The 22,850-nt window shown below is 32.5% G+C and overlaps 1 protein-coding gene across 2 annotated transcripts; it reads right to left on the minus strand.

Moving 5' to 3' along the window:
- Positions 1-568: 568 nt before the first annotated feature.
- Positions 569-14,163, minus strand: LOC124370983 (heme oxygenase-like). 2 transcript variants are annotated; one of them, XM_046829288.1, is made up of 3 exons: positions 14,044-14,163; positions 8,902-9,005; positions 569-1,428 (listed from the first exon to the last, which is right to left on the minus strand). In XM_046829288.1, exons 2-3 carry the CDS (start codon positions 8,996-8,998, stop codon positions 794-796), a joined length of 732 nt encoding a protein of 243 aa, XP_046685244.1. In that variant the 5' UTR covers positions 8,999-9,005; positions 14,044-14,163; the 3' UTR covers positions 569-793. The 2 variants fall into 2 exon arrangements, with proteins under 2 accessions (XP_046685244.1, XP_046685242.1); XM_046829286.1 differs by lacking the exon at positions 14,044-14,163 and adding an exon at positions 10,107-10,262.
- Between the last annotated feature and the right edge of the window lie 8,687 nt (positions 14,164-22,850).

Here is a 22,850-nt window from a genome sequence, read left to right on the forward strand (position 1 = left end):
TGGACAAAAGCCATCAGGTTTCACCTGACACGGCCAACATGTTCCAATCTGCCGGCCATAAATTTTAATTGGCACTGGACGAGTCGATACGGGAAATTGGCTGCTCACTTGATCATGTGTTTGCTCTGTCCTACCGAATGAATATTTCACATTTACAGAAACTGGTAGCAATTATAGAAATTACTGTACATTTGATCATCCAACATGTTCACATCTGTAACTCATTAAGGCACTCTTTTTAATTAAAATTATTGTTTTACAACATTCTGTATAAGATATTTGGCTATACATTGTGACAATAATTAAATGTTATAACAATTATTTCTACAAACAAGATAGTAATTATTTTATTGTAAAATTAACTCATTGGAAAGATAATTTTTTTGTGTTTTGCAGTAACTCAAAATAAAATTTTTTAGAGAAACAAAAAGGGACGTACGTCAGTAAATATTCAATAATACCAACAATACAAAATAGTTTGTGCCTTTGAAAATAGTTTCATGTAAAAAATTATTTTCCTTTAAACAAATTGTAAAAAAAATAATAAAATCAGAAAATAATTCAAATAAACGCTAGATATATAAGTATATTTTTGTACAATTATTACCATACATAAAAATATACAGCTACAACAGTTGCATAAGGTAATCATTTACATTAATAAAAATACAAAAAGTTGTACATTCTTACAAAAATTAATTACATTTTTTTTTATTGAAAACAAGAATGGTAACATATTTTTCTTTAAATTAAAAGAAATAAGACAAAAAGTCAAAATAATCCTCTAATGAATTTATGTTCTGAAGAACCACAATAGGATCAGTAACAAAGCAATAGCTACCAACACAATAATTGCTTTCCTCAAAATCACAGCATTGGTATTCTGTACAGTTCTCACCATGGCGTTGTTCAGAATGAACACCCTTTTGCTTTCCTCCAGCAACTGTTGTCTAATCGAGTCATCCAATGTCAGTGCAATATTGTCCGTCTTCTCTCTGATCTGTCGCTTGAGACTGGCGATGGAATGTGGACTAAAGTCGGTGACAGCGTCTCCTCCATTGACTTGGCTTCCAAATAGGAGAAACTTCTTTGTAAATGCCCTCTTCTTGCTCAATATCTGCCCTCCGGAGAGCAACCCCATATACAAATGATAGATGTACGCCATAAGCAATATAGGATTAGTTCTTTCGATCTCCATGAGTTGGAGAAGATACTTGGAGACGCTTTCCTTCGGAGAGTATTCCTTTCCCCAATCTTCTCCCAGATAAAATGCCAGGTCCTTCTGGAAAGCTTCAGTCCTCATCAGACCTTCCAGCTGGAACTCTGCGATTGGAGTGTCCTTGAGCCGTACCATTGCTTGCTCCAAATACCGGAAGACCTCGTAGAACATCAACAATCCCTCGGCCCACACGGTGTTATCTGACATGGCTACAATCATAACACTTAAATTAGTTTATTGTAATCAAATGTCAAATTTTTACAAATTCTACTTTAACAGTTAAAGATATTTTAGGACTGAATACAAAGGGTGATGAGATCTACACTTGTATTTGATGCCATAAGTTGGCCATTAGCCAACTTATGGTATAAAAGCAGCAATTTTTAGCTAAATATCAACACTCCGCATGTCCACAAGATTCAATTCCTGGGTCAATTAATATCATCAACAGCATAAATAATTTCTTAATTGGATGTTGAAAAATTATGAAATTTGTAAAGATTCCATAAAAAAATCGTATTTACGAAGAAATGTATTTTGACACTAGCACATATTCGCAGCTTAGCCCGCAATTTCTATGCAGTATTCCATGTATTTGACTGAAAAGCTCCAATAATTCAGTAACATTTGAACTATTTTATACCAATGTGCAGGAATTCCAAAGTTGAAGTTCATAGCTTTCTCAGTTAAAGTGCTTTTCAAATAAGAATTGTCTGTGAGAGAATGCTTAACGTTGTTGCAAATGAAAATGCTGTTTTTAATGATGAGTGGTACAGCTCACTTCCATTTGAATGGATCTGTAAACATGCAGAATTCTTGCTGTTGGGTAGCAAAAACCCACAATAAATGTGTAAAAAACCACTGTGCAGTCCTAAAGTTAAGGTGTGGCGTATGGTCTTGAAAATTAATATCATTGAACGCTATGTTTTTGAAGTAGGTGGTGCAACTGTCATAGTTAATTTTCAAAGATACGTCCAAATGCTAAGCACATTTTGCAACCATAACTTGAAGCTATGGGGATCGACACAGCAGAAATTTAGTCTCAACAGGATGGAATGTGTCCACACGAGTAATACATCCATGGAAGCCGATATCGTGTAAACCTCGTTCAGTCAAAGATTTGAAGGTTGCAATATGTAAAGAAATTGCTGCTGTAGCACAGGACACTTTGACAAACGTTATGGAGATTTTTGAAGGGAGACTATGAATGTGTATAAACACAGAAAGACGTCATCTTTCCGATGTTGTTTAAGAAATTATTAAATTAAATTATTTATAAAAGCATTTGTGGGTGGTAGTTTGGAATTAAAATATACTTATATTTGACTCCTATATTTAAGTAATTCTGTCAACATTTACATGCAGATTCGTGCAACAATTTCATAGGCTTTGTACATGTATGAACACTTCTTGTTCGAGTGAATTATAATTCCAACAAAAATATATACATATACACAGCTCTGAGAACCTTATTGGGATTCGAATTATTATGAATGTGAATAAATAAAACTTATGCCTATACTTTGGATCCTTAGGTCCAAAAGTTCTTTAAAAAAACAATAATGCATTGAAATGTATTAATTAATGTAATTTTTTATTTTCAAACTTCATTATCCAATTTTCTTTAAAATATGACAGAGTTACAGTCAATAGCACAATTGATCACAAAACTATAAAACGTTTTGGAACCAGTTGGAGGTTTTGAATGATTGAGATGGTACCAATTTGGTGGCTTACCATTCATAATTTATAAATAAATTACAACATTCAACAATTAAAGATTTAAATACCTTATTACGACCTTTAACAAATTAAAAAAGGAATACAGATACAAAAACCATTTGTTTAGGTTTAAGTATATTCATGACTACATCTGTTTGAGGTTTTCACAGCAAAAGATTCAAGATCTTGAAATTTGTAGAGATTGTTCCAGTATAATCATGTATGGAAACACAAGGCCACATGTATTATTTTTTCATAAACTTAGGCTGGCAAGATTTGGATAACAATTTATAAATAATTTCTCAACTTGTTTCTATTATAATCTGCTTCTGATTAAAATTAAACTCTTTTTCTATAAAAACAGAGAAAGATCTAGGTGGGAAATATATGATAATGAACTCTGCCAAATGACACAGTAATACAACACTAAAGGTGTTATGCCGTCGAGACTAGCCTTCCCTTAGCAAGTAAAGATATTTGAGCAATTGTTAATATCTATAACTGAGATGCATATAAATATTGCCAAAGTCATGAATGGAAGGTGGTCAGCAATTCCAATTAATGATAAAAATATATTTTGAAGAATTTTAATTTAAGAAATATGTACGATGTTTCAATGTCATCTAGGTATATCATTTCAGGCATTACTTATGTATTTCTTAAAATTGCATTATTCTTAACATTCTTTATATGAAAGGATTTGTAGGTACAATGTTTTCTACCAAATAGCATTAACTACTATAAAAACCTTCTGCCTAGTTATAATGTTCCTTTGAAGCCTGAAGAAGCTTTCACAGTAATTAACAGCAATAAACCGTTTGTATCAATCATGAACTCTATTCTTATCAGAGAATTATTTTTTATCACAAACTTCAAACTAGTAAAATTAAAAATTTCTTCAACATATCAGCCACTTATGACTTGATAAGACATATTCTAGGTCAACTTTGATGCACATCAATGTAAATAGGTGGTTGATTATAAAATCTGTGGCTTGGAAGTCACAGTAATTTGCAGGATAATTTGTAATTTCAAGAGTTGAGCGTAATTGTAGCATCAAGTAAAGCTAACTACAATTAGTGCTACCACACTGTAATTACAAACAGATTAACTGCTTTAGTTCTGAGAAATAGTGAGATTAACAAGACACTTAGTTATCTAGACTCACCCATCTGCTTCCAGGTTGATGAAAAGCACTCATTAACATCATACAAAGCATGTCTTTTAAGTAAGTGCCGTTTTGATATATAAAAAGTTCAAATAAACTTTTTATCAACTTTATTTTTATATAAAAGCCCACACTTTTATCTACTTTTCCACGTAAATGCATTCAATATTTAGCTACCTATTTATCATATCTAAAAAACATGGCTTTTCTACATTGTCTTCATAGAATATTGTTGCCTGATTTAACACAACTGCAACACGATCATTTTGACGCTAGTTTTGTGTGCTAACCTTCAAGACGCATCTTCTAATGGAAAAATAATAGTCACTAGGCGCTAAATTGACGATGTTTGGGGGATTATCAAATTGCCTCAAGCAAAATGCTGTCATGAGATCTTGAGTTTGTTTTGATGCATTTAGAGGGATCCCGTTGTACAGCAAAACATGTTTCTCGATAAAAATGTCACAGAGAACAATTCTTAAAACTTGAAGAAACTCTTCTGATAACAAAGAAATTGGGAAATGTCTGTTCATTTTCACTTTATCAATCACTTTCTGCAACAAATCATTGGTGATCATTGAGGGTCGTCCACTCCAACTCTTGTCATTTAAATGCCATTCCATTACAAATTATGTTTTGTTCTTAAACTTCTGAATTTTGATGGTAAATTTCAACTGTTTTAACACTTTTAGCACCTAAAACGAATTACATCATGTCTTCACAGTCGACAGAATTGTCAATTGAAGGGGCCACTTGGGAGTATGCATTAACAGATCTAAAAAACAATAGATTTTTACCGTAATTACATCTACGGCTTCCTAACATAAATGAAGGTAGACAGTTCACAAGTGCGGGACACCCAATGCAGTGCTGATAAGGTGGATTGTGGAATTTTAAAATGGTACTTACTTTAAAAAAATCCTTGTATTATCTAAATGTTTACTATTAGCTACATCAGATAAGGAGCCATTAATAGAATGGGGATGATTTTGCAGCTTATGGACTGTTTCCAAGTCATCATCATCATCAGACGTTTCCGTTATCACGGGTCGTCGTACACAGCCTCCTCCACTTTTGTCTATCATTCCAGGTCTCCTCTTCCTCCACCTGTATTTTCTGTAGTCCCCTTCTCTCTATGTCTTTCCACACTTGGTCCTCCCATCTTCCTCTCGGTCTTCCTCTTGGTCTTCTTCCTCCTTCCTCCTTCTCCAGTGCTATTCTAGGCATTCTATTATCTCCCATCCTCTTCACATGCCCCATCCACTGTATTCTTCTTCCTTCCATTGTCTCTTGCAGTGAAACTACCTTCAATCTTTCTCTGGTTATTTCGTTCCTTATTCTATCTCTTCTTGTAGTCTTCTCTATCCCTCTTAAAAATCTCATTTCTGCAGCTTGCAATCTGCTTAAATCATTTTTAGTCCATGTCCACGTCTCTGCTCCATATAATAAAATTGGTTGGAAATAAGATTTATACATCAATACTTTTGATTCTTTCCCAATGTTCCAACTCGACACAATCTTCTTCACCATATTGAAAAACTTTCCACTCTTCCATATTCTGTTTCCTATCTCTTCTCTTATTGTGCCCCTATATGTTATGATACTTCCTAAATAACAGAATTCCTTCACCTTTTCAAGTCTTTTTCCTTCAACTAACACGTCTTTGTTATTTCCTTCCCTTCTCTCTATTTTCATTACTTTACATTTTTGTATGTTCATCTCTAAACCATATTTCTTCGCCACTTTTGCCCATTTGTTCAACTCTCGTTCTAACTCTTCTTCCCTGTTTTCCCATATCATTATGTCATCCGCATATGCTATTGTCTTAAGTTCTTCTGCTCCTCTGTTTCCTTGTACTTCTAGAATAATTTCATCCATTATAATATTGAAAAGGAAAGGTGACAATATGCTTCCCTGCCTTACTCCTCTCTCTGTTTTAAAAGTTTCCGTATATTTTTCTTCAATTCTTACCCTGTTTTTACATATGCCGTACAGGTTCTTTATTCTTTCTACTATTCCCTCACGCAATCCTCTCTTTCTCATACTCTCCCATATCCTTTCTCTCAGTTTCCAAGTATTGGGGCAAAATAAATTTCAAGCCATTGATTAATGTTGAGACCTAGCTGCAAGTAAGTTTCTTGTTAACAGCTGAGATTACACCTCAATCTGAGAGGTCTCTAAATACTTATTATGTCAAAAGAATACACGATTTATAAAACCAAGTACACGTTTGGTGATAGGTTAGTTTCTATAAGGTATATATTATTATTCAATCAGGCACCAATATTCTAAGGAATAGTTAAAAGCTTACTTCCAACGTTTTATGTTTGCAACGTGAGTGATATAAAAAGTATATATGAAACAAAACATGTTGAATGTGTCGATGTTTGTTTTAAAGCCACTCTCATGTTATTGGTCACTGTGTCACAATAAAAAGTGTAAAAATCAAACACTTTGTAAGATGCAGTTAAATGAGTAGAGGGAGAGAATTGTGTACCTCTTTCAGCAAGTGAATGCTACAAAAGACTAATACAATAACAGTAACCAGTCACTCCAACTTAAACATTGCAGATTTTTTTTATTTACATCTACTTTACTGTACAATGGTGTACTGTCAATCAATATAGATTACATTTTTCCAGATTTCATTTTAAGTCCATGTCACTTTGTTCAAAGTACGAGGATCTTAATTACTCTATTAGTTCATTTAACAATGTAATTTAAACTTTATATACCTAAGTAATAGTAAATCAGAAAATTGCCATGTGATAGGATAATGCACCTAATGAATCTTCAATGTCATTAGTATATAATATTAAAACTAAAAATCCCTCATGGCAATACATTTATTTCCAGAAACCAATTTAGCAGAAAAGATAAACCCCGCTCATGAACATAAATTATAAAAACCAAAAGTAAATAGGACATAAACGAGGGAATACCATAATATAAAATGTATGAAATAAAATCAAGGACAGAAAAATTACAACAGACAAAATAGAAGGAAACAGAGAATGAATCATCTACTCCCACCATAGCTGTGTTGCAGAAAACTCGGTTGTTCCACTATTCTTTAGGATCATGTCTGAAACATTATAGTGCACTCAATTGTGAAACTGATGAAATAATGAGGACACATCTTCATCTAGATTACACTGGATTTCTGCTGGGTGAACCAGACGGTGCTCTTTTGTGGCATTGGTGTCTCTGATATCAAAACAATACATCACGAAAACATCTAAGAACTGATTGTGTTACCGAGAGTATGTTCTGAATATTGAAATCATGGCAAGTACTACTAAGCAGTATTACCAAGGTACTCTACTGTTTCAGTCTTGTTAGATCCCTCCAGATGGACGTGGACTCCAGATTCCAGGAGTCACATCCGTGACAATGCCAGATCTTAGACACTGCATCAAGCAGAAGGTGAAATGAAGCAAAACTTAACATTTGCACGTAGAAAATATTTATTTAAAATTTTAAAATTGAAGATACCCAATAAAAAAGAGACAATACTGTAGAATGATACAAATTAATAAAGATAAGCAAAGAAGAGTCAGAAAACCAAATATCTAGCCATCTTTTTCCACATAAGACAAGATGATTAAAATCCTCTCAGTGCACTTTGTCCTAAAATGATCCTTACGCTTGCTTCTGGAGTGACAGGATATTCAGGATGGGTAAGGTTGGGGATAGGGACTACCTCCTGTTAAGATCCATTTGGAGGGATGGCAGACTACATTTCAGACTCATCATCTTGGCTATAGGGAAGGTAAGGGATGCAAAATTTAACAAAGAAGACTATTTTTATTTTATAATCACTCTCATTATAGGCTTGCATTGACCCTGTATACAGTAAACGTTATTTGCAATCATGCAGGTCCACAGTCATTACTAAAATGACATTTTCTTTACTGATAACATCTGTATTCAGCTTCTTTGTGTTTTTTAAAATTTAGATTTGGATTTGGAGTACACAGAATGGTGTGGTGATTTGAGGAATATGCACCATATATAACAATATTCAAATGTTCACTGCACTGTTGTGACAATATCTTCTTAGATTATGTAAATAAATAAATAATAATAACATAAATAAATGTAGATTTCTTTTGTTTTATTACTCAGAATCTCAGTCATATTAGTCACGAAACTTCAGTGTTTTCAAGGGTTTATGTATAATATTTACTTACAAGTAGTGCTTAGTTTGAGACGAAATGGGCCAGAACGAAGTTCCAGTACCACTATCTGAAAAACTTTAATATTCACAGGAGACTTTCCCCTTCATCTAAGCAATGCATCAAATACTATTTCAAGATTTAATTTTTCAAAATTTTCCTCGCTACTCTTTCTTTCACTAGGTATTCAATATCCTTCCGGTGCATTCCACAACATCTAGGTCTAGAAATTAAACACTGCTTATAAGTACTTACATATAACATTTTTACAAACTCCTCAAATTAGGCCTATGTACAGCCTAAATCAAAAAGTTAAATCATGTAAAAGTATACTTTTTTCTATTCATAACAAAGTTCTAACAGCACTTTAACATATCAAAGCATTGTTTCAAAACTAATAACCAAAAACAGATGACAGATGAGAACAGTGAAGAAACTATTTTCTCAAAATAAGTTTATGAAAACTGCTATGCATTAGATTTGGCCCGATTAATAAAAATAAATACGCACTTTGAAACTAATGAATACTACTACCAATAGATGCCAGATTGGCAATGAATTTAAGTTAAAATCATTCTATGTCTCAGACAAGAAACAAACCTCCAAAAACTTACCAAAGGCCAGCTTGGCGTTTATAAGAGCATCACTGAGGGCATGGATCTCTCTTGTTGCCAAGCGCATCTGTTTGGAAAATGGTATTTCTTCTGCCATAGTTCATCTGAAAATGAAATTCAGTGAAGTACTTTATAAAATTATAGACCTTAATAATATTTACACTAAGAATAAAATAATGTGTTACTAAATGAATCATCCCGATTCAATTTAATTCATATCACTTATATGTCGGCAATTCAAAAAACTACAAGCGAATTAAAAAACTATAATTTCAATGCGGGTTGTTTAATCAACACAATAGTTTAAATTCATCAAATTGGCATACTTGTACTTTATTCCTAATCAGCTGTTTGAGAGTATTATTGGCATAAACTCAAACATACTCTGTAAACAATGGCAAGTCTGGTCGAGTGTTGCACTTCAAAAGAACTAAACTCAATTAGATTTTTAATTGTAGAGGGTATTCAAGGTTAGAAATTCATGATAGACTACTGAAAATAAGGGAAATGTTGTATTTTGTGACATACAAAAATTATAAGAACAATGGGACAATAGAACACATGTTGCTGTGGGCTGTATTGAAAAGTAACCAAAGTTTTGTATTGATTTAATTAAATTTTTTTATTAGATGCAATGGTTAGTCTCATTACTTATTGAATACCTCACATATGTTTTTCAAATATATACATTACACACTCATACATGGTGTTAAAATATTATTTTGCTATTCTAGTATTAAATCTGTTGGAATATCTACATATTCCAAACTAAAGTAGTTAAAACATTTGGGAAATAAACCGTAAAGGTGGTCTTTGCTTATTTCTGTACATAAAAGAAGAGAATAGTGTCAACATGATATTATTTTCTAAGGTGTCACAAAAAGCCTGGACACACATATTTGGTTTTTGAATAAACTTAGGTAAATACAACTTTAGGATGGCATCCTCACTGAAGTTCCTTACTATTTGGTTGGTTTAGGTGCCATCTTTTGCTTGGGGGGGGATGTCCTGTTAAGGAAGTTGTGAAAATTTTAAATGTAAGCATAGGTCCAAATAAAACTCATTTTAATGCTATTTCTTAGAAGAACACATTGCCAAAAATCCAACTGAAAAAGACTATTCGTTAGAAAATAGTAGCTTCTTAAAGTTTGATTGATTTTGATGTAAATACAACATGCTAAATAATAGCCAGTTATGGTACTTACACAAACAGTATGTTGCGTTAGATGACTAACTTTCTTGAAATATTATAAAATCCATGAAACAATAGATTTATTTATTTATCTCCCTGTATTAAATGCGAATCAACATGAAAACATTGATAATGTGAAAGTGAAAGAATAGAGCCATCCCACTATTTGTTGATGTAAAGTTTGGGTAGTCTTATCTTATCTCTCTTGGTGTTCTTTAGGCTCTGCAATCTGACCTGTTCATTATAGTCTCTAATGACCTTTAGTCAGTTATTCCATTTGGTTACAATGTCACTTAGCAAGATAGTGGGAACAACAATTTTGGAAATGACAGGATATGGGGGCGTAGAACTCTACAATATGAGGAAGTAAGCTTCTTGTTCAATGACAACCACCCCAATAGAATACTTAACAGAACAGTATATAAGATAGTAAATAATTTTGATAAAGTGGTTCTGTGTTGTCCATGATCTGGACGGCCAATATCAACAACTGTCGAAGAAAATTATCTTGATACTTTTCAGTGTTTCATGGAAAATCCTCACAGATCCATTAAAATATCAGTGCAGTATGTACATATAAGTAAAATGTCCGTCCATAAGATACTACATAAAAATAAATTTTATCCATTTGCAACTTCACCAAGAACTAAATCTTTCCAAAACATATTCTGTTTTCTGATGAGGCAATGGTATTGAAAAGACACAACTCACGATATTGGTCTCAAGAAGACCCACGATGGATGACATAGTCAGATACCCAATATCCCCAAAAAGTAAATGTTTGGACAGGATTACTTGGTACTCATGATGTGCATCAGTAATCTATAGATGGGAATATAAATGCTAACACATACAGATTGTTGGTAACTAGGATAATGCCACATTTAAGAGAGTTATTGGGTCCTCAGTTTAGGGATATCTAGGAGCCCCTTCTCAATTTGGAGAATATGTTTTAAAACTCTGCAGGAATGGCGTTTTTTATTTATTCCAGCAGTATCACCATTTCATAATAATAATAATAATATGGTAAATAATACAATACGTAATATAAGTAACTTAAATGCTAAAATTAAAAGTGAAATAAAACATGTCCAAGATGGATTTGTAAAAAGCAATCACAACAATGCAATAGACAACAATTAATTGTAATGCATGCATGAGCAAACAGTAATAAATATTATTAGTGATGGGCTGGTATTTCTAAGATAAAAGAAGATTGGCAGAAGGGATATAATTGAGTGGCCACAAAGACCTCTGACCTTTCACTAGATTATATTTTTTTTTGTACTTCTGAAGGGAATAATTTATGTAACAAAACTGACCAGTGTAGAAGACATAATGAACGAGGCACACATAATTACATAAGAAAGTATTGATAGTATCATGACCGGTTAAAAGTAGAAAATGGCTTGAAGGTTTAATGGCACTTAGAGCGCCTACTTTAAAACACATCTTAGGTTTTATTCTTGTGTTAATAATTTATAACCTTGCTAAGTACTGGTAACTAATTGACAAACAATAAACAACATATGGCTAACGACTTGTTAAAAGCTTTTTCATAACGATAGTGTACATTAGTTAAAACTATGCTCTCCTTAAATTTATATAGTAAAATAAATTACTTTAAGTTTAACATTCTCATTTTTCTCCCCATAATCTACTTTCCATTCCGTAACAATAATCCATTCTAGAAGCTCTGTTCATATTGGGATTTGTTATTAATTTAAAACAAACACTCCAATAATATACTTATTATTACTATCCAGTATTTATTTATTTATTTCCAACAGCAGCAGCCATTACTACAATTGATTACAAGAAGTACATGCATAATACAAGTTAGCAAAACGACAATACTTATATAAATATTAATTAATAAATACGCTACAAAATACAGTATATTATTAGTGTTTGTTTTAAATTAATAGTAATCCAATAGTACAGAGACATTAGTATTATAACCTATAAATCGTCATGACCGAATTATTCAATTTTGGCTTTCATTCACTTTTGGTTCTCATTACTGTGTCATTAGTCAATCAAAATTTTGATAGTCTGCCATGTCCAAATGAACAGTCCTCTTTCAGTCAGATTTGTGGTAATGTGTTCTCCTAACAAATATCTTTAAAATGAGGTACATTTTCATCTAGACCTACATGTAAGATTGTTACAACATCCTCGACAGGACACCCTCCCACCCACCCATAGCGAAATGACCTAAACTGTAAATAACTTCAGTGAGTATGTGCAACCCAATAATTTATTTAGCTATGTTTGTTCATTACAAAAAAAGATTTAAGTGCTTCTAGTCTTTTTAGACACCTGGTATTTAAAAATCAAAGGCTTTCGAGTCCCGGCGGAGCAAGTACTTTTTGTGATTCAATGTTTATTGAAATTAAATTAGGCTTTTGCCACTTATACTAATTTAATAAATGTAAGACAAAAGTCATTTGACATGTATTTGGTCTTTCGATCATATGTTAGTTCGGTTATTTAAACGCATATGTTACAGATACGGCCAAATACAACATAATTGAATCATAAAAAGTAAGAGCTCTATGGTGTAATGGTTCCACATTCACCCGGCAAGTGAGAGATCCGGGTTCGAGTCCTGGTGGAGCAAGTATTTTTTGTGTTTCAATGTTTATTGAAATTATATATATATAACTGGAATAAATTTGTGACCTTTATGTTATTATAAACATTTAAAAAACCAAAAATAAACATTATTACAATGACTGTTTTTATAAGGTAATTATCCCTTTTTTTGGAATCATACTATAAAAGTTTTGATATCTAGTAGTAACCAAAACAAATTTATTACTATAGAGTTCTCTAGTTTATTGTAAAAAAATAATATCAAATATAATTAGATTTACAGTTTATAAAACTTTGAACAAATGTATGTGTTTTTAATCACAAAAACCACGCCTCTTGTACTACTTTCAGTTTTTTGCGCTACAACTGGTTTATTTAGCCAAAAACTGTACATTTTCCAAAACTATACTAAATTGGTGACCTTAAAGCTATCTTGGAATTTGAAATTTATATACTGAACTATATTTTCTAGGCACGCTCTCACCTTTTTTCATACAAATAAATTTTACTAATAGGCCTAGATTCACTCACCATAAAAAATTCAAATGTAAATATTTACCATCATTAATTATTATTATTGTATTCTATTGTTCATTGTGAACAAAACAATACCAAATACTGTTAGGTTTGCATTAAAAACCATTTTTTACAGATTTTAGAAAAGTAGCTTACAAAACTGAGAAAACCAGTTTGGTGTTTAAGCAAAATAGTAAGGGCAGTCAAGGGGTTAAATTAACAAGCGTCACATGATATCAACCTATAAACGTTTTTGTTTTAATCCGTGAAAATACCAACATATTTGTTACTAATTTCTTCAAAAATATATTGTGTGTTCATTGGATAAATTTGAATTAATATTTAATCACATCTTCAATACTTCATACAAAGTCAGTTCAAAAAGATTTTTAACAATAAAAAAGGTAGTGATTTTTAAGTTATTGAATAAAATTTTAAGCTCTCTTATTAAATAGTAATAACTTAACAAAATACGTAACAAAATAAACAATACACATTTTAGGTTTAAATGTTAACTGTGACATAATACCCTAATGTGCATGCTGTATTTGGACTACTTATTGATCACTCAGAACACAATAAAGCAGCAGTAAAGGTGTTAACAACATGTAATATGACAGTAAAGGAGTTAAAACAACTTGTTTTAAAAGAAATATTTATAAACTAATCAAACCATTTATTCAGATCATAACATTGTTAACCTTTAAATCGTCATGACAACGTTATCAAATTAATTACTCGTAACTAACATATTTAAAATTATACCTAAAAATTACAATAATTTATAAATACATAGACAATAAATTAGAAAACTTTTATGATAATAATAAACTAACCAAATCAAAAATCCTAACCAAGCCAAAATGCGCCGACAAAACTTAACCTTCAGACACTAGACAGCCGACAGTCAGCTGTAAGACTAGTCAGACATCATCAGCTGCAGCTGTTGATTTTTCCGACAAAACTGTAATAAGCGGCCTGCACTCGTTATTCGATCGTCATTATCGAACCACTCGGTATCTTACCCAATTTCGATATTATATAATCATAAAACAAGAATTGTTAAACATTAACAACATGAATAACGCATTATAAAAAAATAACTTAACAACTTAGCATTAAAAATAACAAAACCAACTTTAACGCTAAGTTGGACCACATGTTTATAGATAAGAGATATTTTACTCTTTACAGTACTTACAGCTTGCCCGGATAGCTGTGAGCAACCGCTTGTATATATATTATATCATTCATATATATGATTCATTTATATTATCATGATTTATTTAAAAGTTCCAACATAAATGTTGTTTTTAGTCAAAAATAGACTATTACGCGATCGATTATTTTTAAATAAAATGCTCTGGGGAGGAGCAGGTCCGGTTCGCCCTCCCCACGTCGGTGCGCCCCTGATATTACTATTAAACTAATACAAATAACATAGGTAATGTATTTTTCAGTAAACTATCAAATCCAGTTAGACAAGGTTAAACGCACGCCAGACTTTGAGCTCGTCTCACGGACATCGCATCCGTATTTTAGAACTACGTGGGTTTTTTGTGCCAGTTAATACAGTGCAAGTGAACATCAATACAGGATAGATCATTTTTACATTATTATAAGATGGCATATTGACGAAATATAAGGTACTTTGGGATTATACCGACCACACCAGTATGAAGAACACAAAAATATAAATTAATAGAAACAAACATGATAAAACGAAAAACAACTCTTTAATTACAAAATTACAAACTTACAAGCATTTCCAGGTATTGTGATCGGTATTGTTGTCACTGTTATCTTATCTTTCTCGAGAATCCCGATTACGGCAGGCCGCGCGGCATCATATGATTATCTAAGTTTTTTGCAAAGTACATAATTGCCTTTCCATTACAATTCAGTTTATATTTCTGATCAGCCCCTCTAGAATTTGATATTTTACTGATAGGTACTATCTCGAGGGATGTTGTTCTTTCGTTGACATCAGCGCGGGCTTCGGCAGCACCTGATGCACAAGCCCGCGCTGATAGCCGGAGGCACTTGCATTTTGGGTGGCGGAGTGTGATCAAGAATAAAAATAAGTTTTGTGTGTGTTTTTTTTTCAATAAAGAGTTTAGTTTTTGTTTGGTTATGTTTGTTTTAGTTGAATTTTTGTGTCTGGAGAAATGTAGGGGTAAAACGCGGAAGTACAACAAAGCGACGCTCCAGCTGAACGGGCGGCGAGACTCTGCAATCACGTTATCTACTAGACCGCTCGACTTTGACCTCTGTCTGAGAATGGTTAGGGGTTTGCGATAAGACAATTCCTGTTTTATATTGACGAAATATTGTTCTACGCTAATCTAGTAATCAGTAGAAGCAAAATGTCAAATTTAATAACGATTCATGTCTGGGAGTGGTCGGTATAATCCCTAAGAACCAAATAGAATGGTTTAAGCATTTGAACAATATTGTATTAGCATGACAATTACAATATTTTGGAAATTAATCACTGTAAGATACCAATAGACTGAATAGACAAATAACATTCTAACGAGACTAATAGCTAATATCTGATTGATTTTTTTCTCAAGTGCCTTCAATACTATAAAGGCTCCTTAATTAAAAACAAACCCTAATACAATTTCTCGACCCAATATGTATCTTCTTTGCTAAATGTGTTTGTATCCAAAAACCCCCCTAAAAAGGACCACAAAGGTTATTCGAGTTAATCATTATTTGGTAGACTGCTCCACACCAAATCATGAATAATTTCTTTATTTTCATTTTTATTTTAAGCAATACCAATACCAGTTCAAAGTTGGTTATATAAAGTTATTTCCGCCCAAAATCCATTTATTTATATCAGCTTTCTAGTGAGCATACAAATCAACAGAAGTATGGTTATTTGTTAGTGGTGACTTAAGACAAGATGAAAAAGATTATGACAAGATTTAGAAGGAAATAAACAAAAAGGAAAGAAGAAGAGGATAAATTGTAGGAAATTCGTTGTTATGCATAGAACTTATCCTTTTGGCCATTACTGTCTTTAGGTGCCGTAATTCAAATATAATTTGTCAGCCATTTGCGTACAAAATGATCAGTACATTTTTGCATACATATAGGCAGGTTTGATGTGTACAAATTGAATAATATTCAACTAAGAAAACTACCTTCAGACACACTACGCTGTTTTAAAGAAAGGCATGGACGTTTTACTTGACAACCTTATAATAAAAAACAAGGCCTCCCTTATAATTTGCAGACACAAATGAAGTAATGTAATCACTACATCATCAGCTCTGTAATAACTCATAATGACGTCCATATTTATTTATCTAAATACAAAATTAAGTTATATAACCGAATGTTCTACAATAACCAATTTATAATATGCAGAAATTATTATCAATGAAAAAGTGAATAAGATAAGTATAATCTCTGAGTATACAATATTAAATAGTGTCTAAAGTATAACCAATAACAACTACATATTGTATGTTACAAATAACTTGATACTACTGTATGTAATTCACAGAAGCTTCTCTAAACATTGAGCTTTTGAATATCTAACCGCGTTGTTAGGATGAACTTAGGTTTAGATGGAGGAGGGAACAAATTACTTTTAAAATTAATGATTACAATTAATATTGTTCCAGGCTCAAGCAATACAAATATTTTTAATAAAATCTTGTATGCCCACTCTTAATTTTTACTAAAATGTATTGTTTGAAATTATAAGTTATGAATGTTGAATTTAGCTCCAGTCCACATCGAATCAGCCCTTCCCAACCATAGCTGATTTATGTGTAGAAGACTCGGTTGCTCCACTGCTTTGAAATCGTGTCAGTCAACAACATAGTCAGCTCAATTATGCACCTGGTGAGACAATAAGAATACCTCTTAACCTAGTTTGCACTACTTTTTGTAGTCTGGGAGTCTCTAATGTCGAAATGGTGAGGGGGGGGATTCGTTTTGGGCGCCTTCGTTGTTCTTCACCGACCATGTTTTATCCCTTCAGACGAACATGACTCCAGATTTCAGGAGTCAAGTCTGCAACAGTATCAGATTTTAGTTGATGCACGTAAGAGGAAGGTGAACTGTAGCTAAATTCAACATTCACGTCAAATCAAACCTTCCCACCATAGTTGCTTTATTATAGTTATATGTTTACAGCGACAACTTTTTAAAAGTATGAACTCATATTTAATGACAAATGATTCTAAATCTAGTGCGATAAGTGTTTGCACTGTTCAGATATAAATTTTGTTTTTTGTATATCAGGCATATTCATTTTGTTATTGAGTATATCAGGTGTATTCATATGCTCTACACAAAAGCAAGAAACTATACATATTTATAATTTTGTGGAATGTTCACAGCAATAGGAGCGGGGTGCTAAGCTCAACGTATCTCCGATGATTTTCTTTTAAGTATTACTTGAATGCTGAAATAATGAAACATATTATTTTGTTAACCCTTCATCAGTGAAAATAATTAGTAAAAATTACAAAGTAATCAAGATAGAGAACAGAAAAACAGCATGGTACAACACCCGAACTTGCATTTTGCAAATAAAAAAAAGCTTCAGCCGGTCTGAGAGAGGAGAATTATTTTACAAGCAAGGAGCTACATTCGTACGTGAACTTTGGTGCATAAAGGTGTTCTTCATCTGTGGTTGTCAAGTTCCTTCGTTAAGTGTAATTTGAATTCCTTTCAACCTGTTGTATTGGGTAACTAATAGTATGTAAATCTCTTCCATCTCTGTTTATTCCTAACATTACAATTTAATTTACATTTCAGTTACAATTTCACAATAGCCAATAATCACTAACCTATACATACACGATCTTTACACAAACCTGTCCCGGCCGGACCCCGACATGTCGGAAGGTCTGGCCATGGTAACCCTCGAGGAGGAGGAAACTCAAAAAGCGGTTCAATCTATTATTATAGACCATGATTATTTAAATAAAACTGCTAAAGATAATAATGAAGGTAAAAGAAAAAGAGACAATGACCCATGTAGCCCCACTGACCAGATAGAAAATACTCCAGAATTAAAAAAATATTTACCAAAAGGTATTACAAGTATGACAATCAGGGGACCCTATGAAATCATCATTCAAGACAAAGATAAACGTAAGTTAAACAAACCCTTTCCTCTGTTGGTAAGATAATTAAAAACCATTGCTCAGACATTCATCATATTGAACGTTCTGGCAAAAATTTGTCTGTTAAATGCAAAAACTATGAAGCAGCCAATAATTTGGTTGACTCACAATAATTTAAACACAATATAATGTCTTCGTACCCTCTATTAGAATTTACTCTGTAGGAGTAATATATGTTGAAAAAGAAATTTCTGATATGAAGAAATCTTAAAACGAAACGGAAAGTGAGAGTAAAATCTTATTTGCCAATAGAATTAAAAGACGAGTAAATAATGACCTAGTTTCCAACTTCTTTTGTAAAAGTCACTTTTGACTCAGACATACTACCACAGTATGTTAAACTTAATTATGTTCGTATGAAGGTAGACACATTCAGAATACCTGTAAAACAATGTTTTCGTTGTTTTGCTTATGGACATGTTGCAAGCACAACCATGTACCAATAATAGAATATGTAGAAACTGCGGGGAGGACTTTCATTCAGAGGAATGCCAGGCCCCCTTAAAAATGTATTCACTGCCTAGGTACTCATAGTAGTAACTCTAAATTTTGTCCTGAATTTACTCGACAAAGAAATATTAAGGATAGAATGAGCTCAATGAGGGAAGACTACCACACAGCTAGTCAATACTTCCCTATAACATATAAAAAAATTAAAAATCATGTTATAAGGCCTAGCTTCTTACGCTGCTGCTACTAAAATACACAAATATCAGGTAAATTATCCTGAACTACCAGCACATAAATTAAATTACCACCCAGTAGTCACACACAACATGTTTTCTCCCCTAACTGAAGAGTATATATCGGAACAACACAGCCAATGCAGTGAGAGTAACTTTAACCTTAAAAAACCTAGATCTACAGTTGGGCTAAGTAGGAATGCTTTCCCATAGACTAAGTCACAGTAATAATCATTATAAGACCACTAGCATAAATACAAACCGTAATAATACCAGTAAACTTACTGTAACTGGCAAACAGAACTCACTTACGATTAACCAAAAATACACAAAAACCTGAGTCTACATCACAAGATAGGGAAACATTTACGTTCCCTAATTAACAAAAAAATAGATGACATAAAATTCAAATTACTATCTACACCTATTACTTTTAATAATAAAAAACAAATAGAAGATTTCTTAGCTCCTTTTAAGGTTACGGACAGTAATCCCAAGACTAGGGGCAATGGGCCCACTGACAGGACACTAAAACAGAACCAAAAAATAAAGGTACTGGCAATACTTCAGCAGTAACAACTTCAAAACATGTTAAATGAATTGAAAATAATTCAGTGGAATGCAAGATCACTAAAACCCAAGTGGTCAGAATTTTATATATAATATTACTAAAAATAAAAATTCAAATAGGTTTAATCCAAGAAACTTGGTTAACAGAATATGAATAACATCAAAGATAACAATTATAATATAGAAAAAGTTGATAGGATTGATGGATATGGAGGTGTAGCTATGATAATACACAAATCAGTAACTTACACAAAAAACACTAAGTTACAACGACAATGTAACACAATTAATTGGTATTGAAAATAAACAATTATAATAAACCTGTTCATATATACAATATATATTGTAAACCTAAAAATAAAAAATAAGAGAGTAGATTTTGGGAACAATATATGTTTAATAAAGACCATGGATACTCAATTTTCTGCGGGGATCTAAATGCTCACCATCCTTACTGGGGAGCCAGATCACCCAATCCAAGAGGGAGTGATATTTTTACGGAATATATAACAAATCCCTTCTAATTTTACTTAATGATTACAGACACACTACAATACCTACTCTAGATCAAAACACTTCTACCTTAGATTTATCATTTGTGTCACCCAATATGCACTCAAAGCTAGAAAATTGGGAGATAATGCAAGATACTATGGGTAGTGACCATTTTCCTATAGTTATAAGTTTTAACATGACTAACTTAACATGTAAATATAACCTAGATTGGAAAAATATTAGTCATAACAAATTTAATTTTAAGAAAGCAAATTGGCTTGTTTTTTCTAAGACAGTAGAAAATAAAGTTAATGAATTAAAACTTTCAACATCCTTTAATAAAATGGATGAGCTATATAATATAATTACAGAGCCTGTGAGACATCCATACCTAAAATTAAAATGCCAATAAACAAATAGTAGAGGGTTTTCTCCTAAACCCTGGTGGACAGATAATTGTTCCAGGGCTATTGCTCAAAGGAGACTGGCATTTACAAGATTTAGAAAACAAATGACGGCAGTAAACTACCGTACATTTCAAGATAGCTCAGTTAAAAGCCAGAGAGGAAATTCAGTTGGCCAAAAGATTGAGTTGGGAAAAAAACGTGTCAGGATATAGGGGAGAAAAGGACAAGCTCATTTGCCTGGAAAATTGTAGGCAAGTTAAAAGGTAACAAATGTCATAACAGTAATGACACTTTTATAAATAAACAATGAAAAATTATGTGAAGGTTTTATGAAACACATAGTCCCAGACTATGTGCCCATGTCAATGAATTGCAATATATTGACAGGAAATTGTACAGACCTTCTGATGATTCACTAGAAAAAGACTTTTCTTTTCAAGAATTACTGATAGCTATCAAAAATAAAAATAAAGACACTTCTCCAGGTCTTGACGGTATATCGTACAGAATTATTAAAAACCTGCCAGAAAATGCCCTTAAAATGCTCCTTGCAATATTTAATGAAATATGGAATGGACATATAGACATACCCACAACATGGAAGCATTTCAGGATTATTGCTTTGCTTAAACCTAATAAAAAATAGAACTCAGAAGAATCATACAGGACCAATTTCGTTAATATCTTGTTTAGCTAAGCTTATGAATTCACTAATTAAAAATAGGTTAGAATGGTTGGCCGAAAAAAACTCAATTTGGTCTCTGAGACTCAATATGGTTTCAGAAAAATGAAGGGTTGTTAGTGATTACCTATTACATTTTGTAACCGACACTCTAACAGCCTTATCATTTAACGAAACAACTGTTGCTGCAGCATTAGATATTTCTAGTGCATATGATAATGTTTTTATACCGGCATTGATAGATAGATTATCTAGCCTAGTATTCCATCTAAGTTCTTAATATACTGCCACAACTGGCTGATAAATAGAAAATTAAAGCTTTATTAATCCTAAGTATACTTTCACTAGGGTAGTTAACAGAGGCTTGCCACAGGGCTGTGTTCTCAGTCCCTTGTTTATTCTCCCTTTATACATCACATATAAAATATGCTTTACCACCTCAAGTTCAAATCTGTGCAATATGCAGATGATATACTGCTATATTCCGCACATAAAAATTATGACATGGTTCAAAATCATATGCAACTAGCTATTAATGGGCTGGTTGAATATTTCGAGATCCTACACATGGACTTCAATGCAAAAAAAATGTAATATACTAGTTGTATCTAGAAAAAAAAATAATGACCCTAATCTACAGTACTTTATAAAAGATCAGTGTTTACCTGTAGTAGACACAATTAAAGTGTTAGGCATATACATCGACAATAAGCTAACTTTTAAGACTCATATCAATAGTATTCTTCAACAATGCTGGAAAGACTTGAATATCCTTAAATCTGTCAGTTGCAGAACTCAGGAGCTCACCCTGAATTTATATTACAGATTTATAAGAGTGTGATAAGAAGTAAGCTAGATTATGATGTTTTCCTCTACGGACATAGCACTAAAACTGAGTTGAATAAGATTGATAATTTACAAAATCAGGCACTGAGAATTGCCCTTGGGGCTTTTAAATCTTCCCCTATTGTAACATTACATGCAGAAGCATCTGTAATGCCTTTAAACTTAAGGCGACAGCTACTAGCCGATAGGGTAGTTTTACAAAATAGTTTCGCAAAATAATCACCCTGCTTATACAAGTTTTAATGTATCTTAGCTCAATATATACTGACATGCAATATTGGGCAAACAAAAGGGTCCCTTTATTTCTACAGTCCTTGAATAATATTAGTCAGATTAATATAAACATAATTTACTGATGTAGTATTTAAGAATATTTGGGATTTTGATGAACCCCTCTTCTTAATAAATAGAAAGGTAAAACCTACCAGTAATGCATTTATACTAGAGACAACAAAATTATCAAGAACCAACAAAATGAAAATGTTACAAAACAAATAGTAAGAGACAAACTAAACATAACCTTCAAAGATTACATTCGTGTTTACACAGATGGATCCAAATCTGTAAGAAGGGGTTGGCTCTGCCTTCTGGATACCACAACTTAATCTCAGCCAAATATACTTTAAATAAGTACTCCTTCAAGTTATACTGCGGAGTTAGTAGCAATTTTTGAAAAGTATTCAACACATAAGTAATCTAAATAACAACGATTTTATAATCTTAACTGATTCTCAAGCTGCAGTAATAGCCATAGAAAAAAGCATGGAGGGGTCGAATAATGATAATCAAAGTATTATTATAACA

Source organism: Homalodisca vitripennis, unplaced genomic scaffold (genome assembly GCF_021130785.1).
Source record: "Homalodisca vitripennis isolate AUS2020 unplaced genomic scaffold, UT_GWSS_2.1 ScUCBcl_774;HRSCAF=3470, whole genome shotgun sequence".
Classification (NCBI taxonomy): domain Eukaryota; kingdom Metazoa; phylum Arthropoda; class Insecta; order Hemiptera; family Cicadellidae; genus Homalodisca; species Homalodisca vitripennis.